This window comes from Schistocerca serialis, chromosome 9 (assembly GCF_023864345.2).
Source record: "Schistocerca serialis cubense isolate TAMUIC-IGC-003099 chromosome 9, iqSchSeri2.2, whole genome shotgun sequence".
NCBI lineage: Eukaryota > Metazoa > Arthropoda > Insecta > Orthoptera > Acrididae > Schistocerca > Schistocerca serialis.
In genome coordinates, this window is record NC_064646.1 from 269319887 (window position 1) to 269328485 (window position 8599).

The 8599-nt window shown below is 38.7% G+C and overlaps 1 protein-coding gene across 1 annotated transcript; it reads right to left on the bottom strand.

Annotated features, from left to right (window-relative positions):
* Positions 1-207: 207 nt before the first annotated feature.
* On the bottom strand, positions 208-8212 carry LOC126418871 (interleukin-1 receptor-associated kinase 1-binding protein 1 homolog). The gene is made up of 3 exons (XM_050085870.1): positions 7879-8212; positions 7525-7724; positions 208-682 (listed from the first exon to the last, which is right to left on the bottom strand). Exons 1-3 carry the CDS (start codon positions 8149-8151, stop codon positions 418-420), a joined length of 738 nt encoding a protein of 245 aa, XP_049941827.1. The 5' UTR covers positions 8152-8212; the 3' UTR covers positions 208-417.
* Between the last annotated feature and the right edge of the window lie 387 nt (positions 8213-8599).

Here is an 8599-nt window from a genome sequence, read left to right on the forward strand (position 1 = left end):
TTGGAATGTATTATCTTTACTGATTGTGAAACATGGGAACTGGCAGTTTTAAGAGAAGTGAGGGAATACATGACAATTTAGGTAAGATAGCTTTTTTTTTAATTTACAAAAACTTCTGAAGGATTGCAGAGTATACATTAACTCTAATCAGTCTTTTAAACTTTAACAATAAAAATGAACATAACTATGTAAATACAATATCAATTTTACAATTGGAGTGTAGCACAGGAAATAAAATACATGAAACAATATTAAATGATAACATATCAAGCAATAACAATAGTAAGTGAGTAAAATAAACATTTTTACTACATCCAAAACCTGATTCCTGGTGATTGTAAACTAACACAAAATTCAATTTTTTTGGCATGACTATTGCACTTTCTACACTGTACTGAAATGTACAAAAAATGATTTCTAACTTTGTGGCTGAGATGGTTTCTCAGGTTTAGCCTTTATAAGCTCAAACACAACCTTTACACGGCTAGTCACAATACGACTAGAAGAATGTGTTCGCATTGATAAGGCTGATATGAAGTTGTCTTCCAGTTGGGGAGGTGGCTTCTCACTGCTTTCCAGTTCTAGTACAAATAATGCAGGGCCAAGAGGCTTTTGTAATACGGATGCCAATTCCATTGCCTTACTCCGAGCACATGACATAGCCATACGTAACACTTTCATCCTTTAACAGAAATGTTCAAATGCTTACTAAATTTTGTATGCACTATTAAAGTTTAACCATGAAGTTTTGCATGTATCAAAGAAATTTTATGCTACAACTATTGAACTGCTGCCAGTGACAACAGCAGTAACAACAATATCTCCACTTACTGACTCATATCCTCTGTCGTGTTTAGAGAGTGCTGCTGGTAAAATAAAAGAAAGACAACATTAGATGGAAGAGAGATGTATGTGGAAGTTCAGTGAAAGCAAAGACCAAAGAAAATCCAATTTCATTTAACTGCCTTTGTTCTAAGATTGTTATGTTTAGGCCACTATACCAGGATCTTTAGTGCCTTTTATTCAGAACTTGGAAATAAAAACAAAACACTTATGATTTTAACAAACAATAAATTATTAAAATACAGTTACTTCTAACAGTCACGTCAGAGAGAGAGAGAGAGAGAGAGAGAGAGAGAGAGAGAGAGACTTCATATTATAACAACAAAAATAGTTTTTGACAATATAATTTAATTGAATAGATACAAAAATCTACACAGCAAGCGGCACACACACACACACACACACACACACACACACACACACACACACACACAGGAAGGTTTAATCTACACAAACTTTCGGAGCCTGTGGTGGCTCCTTCCAGCAGAAGACTAAGGGGAAGGAAGAGGGCTGGAGCGGTCTAGCAAAAGGGGTACAGTTCAGGAAAGTCACCCAGAGCTTGGGGTCTGGGGAGACTTACCGGATAGGTTGAGAAGGTAAGACTTTTTGCTGCGGACTGCACTTAACGAGATTTGAAAACCTGAGAGCTTGAAAGTGGAAGGTAGGATAATATGCAAGACAAGGATTACTGCTAATACATAGTGTACCATATCATAAGAATGAAGCTAAATGCACTGTATGTAACAGAGGTGTGAGGAGAGGATGGTGAAAAAGAGAAGGGCACAAAATGAAAGATGTAAAAAACTAAAATGGAGTGAAGAAAGAATGAACATAAATTAAGGTCAGTTGGGTTGCAAGAACCAAGGACATGTAGCACTGGTTTCACCTGTGGAGTTGTGAGAAACTGGTATCTGGGGGAAGAATCAAGATGGCTTGTGTGGTGAAACAGGCACCGAGGTCGCAACTGTCATGTCAGAGCATGCTTGGCAACAGGATATTGTTTGTTGCCGGTACACACCCTCTGCCCACAGTTATTTCTCCTGACGTAACTGGATGGTAGTCATGCTGATGTAAAAGGCCGAACAGTGTTTAGATAACAGGACATGCTGGTATATGACATGTCATTCCATAGGTGGCTCTCCTTTTAATAGTATGTTTTGCTAGTTACAGGGCTGGTGTAGGTGGTGGTACGCAGGTGAATAGGGCAGGCCTTACAGTGGGATGGTCACAGGGGCAGGAGCCATAAGATAAGGAGATTGGTGCAAGAGGAGCACAGCAGCTTGCGAGGATCTTGCAGCAACGGGGAGGGTGATGGAAAGCTGCTCTAGGTGTGGTGGGCAAAACATCAGACAGAATGGATTTCAATTCAGGGTATGGTTTTAAGATATCATGGCCTTGTTGAAGTAGGTGGCTAACACATTCAAGACCAGGACCATATTGAGTGACTAGTAGTGTGCTCTGAAGTTTTTTTCTGGAGCGATTCCTCCTAATCTCACAATATCCTTTTGAGACCCTGTGTTCCTTTGCACCCATCTCTCTACCCTATGCCTCCTACCCCTGTGATCATCCTCACTACATGACTTGCCCTATGTACCCTCCTACCACCACCTATACCAGCCCTGTAACTGCCAAAGCAGATACTATCAAACGGAGAGCCACCTGTGAAACAACATTTCATACACCAGCTGTCATTTAAACACTTTTCGGGCTTTTACATTGGCTGAGTACCACCCAGTCATCAGTTAGGATGAGTGGGCGTAGGCAGAGGGCTCATAATGGCAATACACAATATCCTCTACAACAAGAGTCATGACCTCAGTATCTGTTTCACCTTAATGTATGTTAATTCCTTCTGTCTCAGCATTTCTTCATAGTAACTACTACATTCTTAATTTCACTTTAGCTTTCCGCATCTCATTTTCTGAACTGTCTATTTTTCACCTTCCGTCTCCCACCTTCGTTACATACAATGCACTTAGCTTTTCACTTATGTTGTGCATGATGTTTTACTAGTAATCTGTCTTGCATATTACCCTGTCTTCCATCTTCAAGATCTCAGATTTTCAAATCTAGACCAGTGCAGTCCCCCAACAATGACTGTGCAGTAAGTCTCCCCTGACCTGGAATTCTGGCTGACTTCCGAACTGTACCCTTTTTCCTAAACCTCTAGTCCTTTTCCTTCACCCTTCTTCCTTCCCCTCCAACTTTTCTGCTGGAAAGAGCCACCAGCTCTGAAAGCTTGTAAAAGTTAAACATTTTTGTATGCGGGTTCCCTGCTGCCACTTGGTAAGTTTATCTTTCCACTACATTACACGTCATATTACGTTAGCTTTATTACTGTCTAAAATACTGGAGAAGTATGTCAACCAGATGACAGTTATATTTTAATTGTGCTAAACACAATAAGACAAAATAAGTGACTGACTTGCAAGGAAATCAACCAGATACGAAGAACAAATTTATGAATTCTGCTGATCCCAAATACTTGTCAACAGCAACAAAATGATCTGCTGTGTCATTCATTCTAAAAAAAGAATCTGAACATTTACTGGAAGGAAACTTTAGGTAATTTCGTACATGTATTCTGTTTTGTCAAGATTGCACTGTGGAAGTTCCACATTATTTCATTAAGATATTACCTTGATATATCCAGGTTGATTATGAATGCAACTACTGCCAGTGCCTGCAGTGTAGGAGTCTTTAGGGCAATGTTGCGTATATGTTCAGTTGCTGACAATGATAGTAAGCCTGCTGCAATGGAAGATGTCTGTTCCTTTTTCTAGAGTTTGGTTGAAAGATCAAATCAAAGTTCTATAAGTACTTCAGCAGAAAACCACCCAGATGTGGCTGAAGGGATCAATATCAGATACAGAGAACTATCTCAAAATGAGGATGCTTGGAATAGGAAATCCTGGTATTTGACTTACAGTCTATGGGAAACAAAGCCTTAACCCAAACAGTGAAGAAAAACACTTCCAAAATGTAAGACCAGTGTATTACCACTGTGCCAATTCACCAGATGCCAAAAGTGAATTTACCATGAAATTTGTGAAGAAAGAAAATAATGCAATCCAGGAGCAACGAACCTTTAGAACACCCATCTAAAACCAGACTACATACACTTAAAATGATTCTGCAGATTTAGAACATCTGATGTCTCAATAGTTTGGAACTGTAAGAAGCAGAGGTACACTGAAGGTCTTAAAAGGTGTACAATATATACAAATTTAGCTGAACTGGCCATAAAAATTGGAAATGAAAATGGTGTTAGTTTGCCTCAGATTACTTTTCATTCTGAAATAAATCAACGGTCCACATTTAAAATGGCTGTGAAAGTTTTGCGTATTTGTTTTCACAAACCACTGTTATGTATGAGTTGATGCAAAGAAACCTTACCTATTTCATCCAACCACAGAGCCCACCATATTTATTCTTTGCTATCCACTTTGTCTTTATTTACAGTTACCTCTTCCCTCCAATTTCATCCCCTGTCAACCCATGCATCATTCATTTTCATTTCTCAGGGTGGCTTTCACAAGATATTTTAAACATCTTATTTGTGGACGAGCTGAAGACAGTCCATACAGCTTACTGAGAGTGCCACGTGTCACACCATAAAAATAATTATATCATTAAAAGCTCGCTAAGACTATTCCAATCACACTATCAAAACTGAGTTAATTGGTAACACACTCCTTGAGGTACTTCTATGACAATTTTATGATTCAAGGTGCATTTCCCAACTTTTACACAGCAGTAAGACCGATTTGTAACAGTGGAGACAAGCAAGTGACAATTGCAGACCCATCTCCTTCCTTCCTGTGTACTCAAACATTTGTGAGAAGGTAGCTTGCTACATAGTTTCTGATGAGTTTGGTATCTATAAAGGTCTTTCAACTGAAAAGGCAGTATATACTGTCTAACTCTATTATAACAAAACAAGGAAACTCAATGTGTTAGCAATTTGCATGACTTTGCTAAGGTCTTTGAGTACACCATAAAATCAAATTCTAGGGAAGCAAATGGTAGGATGTTACAGCCATTTCTCTAGTACTAATTTGAGAATTATCTTAACAGAAGACAGAGGATCACACTGAAATTATGTAGCAAGAATAAAAATTTTGAGTGATAAAACATTACAAATTGTGTTCCACAAGGTATGGTTTGCTGTTTCATTTGTTCCTCTTTTGACCTACATAAATTATTTACTTGGTACATTTAAGAATTCCTCAAACTCTTGTTTCTGACAAATACAGTATCTGAAAAACGGCTGAAAAATGTCCATGCCAGACAGAAGAATGCTGGAACAGTCTTACACAGGCTCAAGGCAAACAATTTCGAGGTTTACTTTACCATATAATTTACTATGGAAAGGCAAACAAAACGATTTACACGTACCAGACATACAAATCAGTGGAGATAAATTTGATGAGGCTCGATGTTGAAGTTCCTTGGCATCCCGATGGATAATAAACTGAAGTGGTATCATTATATGTACTAGTTAACCAAAGAAGCTCAGTTCTGCCTGTTTTGCAGTTAGAAATTCCTCATGTTGACCTGCAATATGTAAGCAGTCCCTCCAGGAACCAAGGGTGTCTTACATTTATGAACCCATATACATAATACTTAATGATATTTTTCATTCTTAAGAGTGAGTTCAGGATGATGTGAAGACTTTATAATCAGAAGACCAGAATTATAAATAATCTGCATATAGACTATTCATCTTCAGAATAGGTTTATGCTGGTGTAACTATCTTTAACAGCTTGCCTGTAGAAATTATGCAGGATATTTAATACTTACAGACTGTAAAATTAAGTAAGAATGCTTCATTCCCACTCCTAAAATTTATCAGAACATTTCAACTAAAGGATGTAAATATCATTAATTGTATTAAACAGATCTTGACTGCCTATAGACAGCTGATGGAGATCTGTGTAATGTAACTGCTTTGCATTAAATTGGAAGAGCAGCCGAGTCGCATGGTGTGAGCAAAGTAAAAGTGGCCTCCAGAAAATATTTGCAATATGAATAACGCAGGATTGACCTTTCTTAATGGACATATTGGTTTTTATTCACTACAGCCTGTTCTGGGCCATTCTGTTACTAAGTTTCACACTGCAGACTTCACTGGAGGCTTTGCCAAAACATTTAGAGTTGAACTCTTGCACCAACAGTTCTATACAAGTTTTCTATGAATTTTAAATCACATAATCCTTGAGGAAGAACATGCACCATTTTATTCAGAGTTTCATTTTCTGCTCCTTTGTCTGTCTCTCTCTCTCTCTCTCTCTCTCTCTCTCTCTCTCTCTCTCTCTCACTCTCAATACCGTCTATTACTCAGGATTGAGCATGCAAGTGTGCAGATGCAGACATGTAACAGCAACCAATTAATACATGGAAACCATAGTATCCAGCATTTTCTATGATGAGCATTTCTGTTCACTAACAAAAAGTTACATTTGTACCCCCTCCCCCCCTTGCAATTTTCAATTTAGCACAGACAAACATTAGACATCACAACCCACCAATTTATTACCACAACCAGGTTTTCTGCATTCACATTTGTTGGGTTAGCTAATAAACAAGCAAACTGTTACCTTACAACGTAACTTAGACCTCAGGCTGTACGACAGATCAGTGTCACCATAACCAAGATTTTGGAGAGGGGGTGGGGATGCTTAATATGCAGTTTCAGCCTATTCATGAACAAGGGCCAATTTCATGTCAAGTCTTACAAATATTTTCGTCGTCCATCTTACATCATTCACCCTATACAAGACACGGGGCAGTGACTTCTTCAAAGCAGCTATTTCTATCATAATATGTATAACTTGCTCTAGAAGTCCGAAAATTATTGACGAGTAGATTAGTACTAGACAAAATTCGCACAAGGAGCCTGCAGTGGCTGTTTCTGGTTGTTAATGTATAATTTGACATCATTGCTGGAAGCTTCGTGACTATCAGTGTTTTGGAAGAATGAAAATAGTTCCAAATCCATACTATATTTATACTTCTCTGCAGTTAGTTTCAGGGTACGGCCACATTATCAAAATGCCCTTTGTTGAGATCAGTCAAGCTGCAATGTGGCATCACTATAAGCAGTAATGACAGGTTGCGGCTTGACTGATCTAAACACGAGTGAACTGGTTGAGAATGGAACTACAACCCCGAAACTATTTAAAAAGCCGAACGCAACTAGGCCGACTCCCTTTTGGGCACATTAAGTACTTTTCTACACACGAAAGACGCGTCAAAATAAAGGAGTGGTACACATAAAACAGTTGACAGCATCTCCTCCCCCCCCCCCCCCCCCCCAAAAAAAAAATTATGTCAACTATACAAATTCACCATGGTCGTTTACGATACTGTGTCAAGTTATTTTATAGCTGAAATAGTAGCAGCAGCAAGGCACCTGAGGCTGAAAGGGAGGGCAAGGGATAAAAGTAATAACTACTGTGCAAAATTCAACACAAAATAATTAAATACGAATATAAAAATGTTGAACATACTGCTACTTATCGAAAACAACTGACTTTACAACTAGGGCTACATTGGCATAGTTCAACGCAAACTGTTCGGTCCAGTTAAAAATGTATCAACACAATACTGTGCACGACATTCGACAAGGTATTACAAGCTCAACTGATATGATAACTATATCAAACAGGTTTACTAACCTCGCGTCCTGCAAACACCTGTGCGTATGATAATGTCTGGGTTCGCTGACGAAGACAGTTCCTCCCAATTTCTCTACAACTATGTTCCTGATTTCTTCATACTTCTGCAATGAGCCACATTTAACAAGTATTTCCGCTGACATAGTATACATGTCGTCCCTCTTATCTAGAAGTTCATGGACGGATATATTCTTTTCGCCCTGCGGATAAAGTGTCAATTATGACGCCAACCCACACAACTATACAATAATGTTCATTTTATAATAATTTAAGCAATGCTCTAAGAACAGGGACCATTAATAAGCTGGCTTCATACTTAAAAGTAATGCAAAGTTAAAACTACACGGCACTCACTTGAATCTTAGATTTCACAACCTGCAACAAATAATCAATACGCTTCGAAATACTAGTTTTAACTTCTTCCGCGCTATCCTTTATTGAGTCAGCTCTGAGAAAAAATTCTATAACATCTGGATCAATGAACATGGTCGCATAGCCTTCCGATCGCACCACGTTAGTATTCCCCAGGTCGTAATCTTCTTGTAAGAAGACCGGAGATTTACTCTGATCTTCAATACCAAGTTCCGCACCGATCTCACCCATTTCCTTCCGGGGTTCGTTTAGCATTGTCAATAATCGCCCCTTTCAGTTTCTGCGTCTGCTGCGACAGCTTTCAAATTTGGCTACGTTGTTTATATCCGATCAAAGAGTTTTAACGTAAAGACTATGCATGTCAGGCATCCAAGGCATGTTAGTCCTAAAGCCGGGTTCACACACGCAACTAATATGGCGCCACGAATTGTGGCTTTCTTTAGCGGCATCGTGAGCTACCGTTCAATTAGGACGCCACAAATTCTTTGTAGTTGCACAGCTTTCAGTGCGGCATCAATTGAAAACATTTGCCGCATGAGTGTTATAGCGCAGGCTATGGTACTGGAACTTTGGCAAAAGTTAAATACAAGGGAGACGAAGCTCAAATGTAAGATCCGAAAATAGATTTCGCGCACGGATAAATCAGGGACCAGAAAAAAAATTATAAAAGGAAAAATACTCGTAAACGAAGATATTGTCTGAC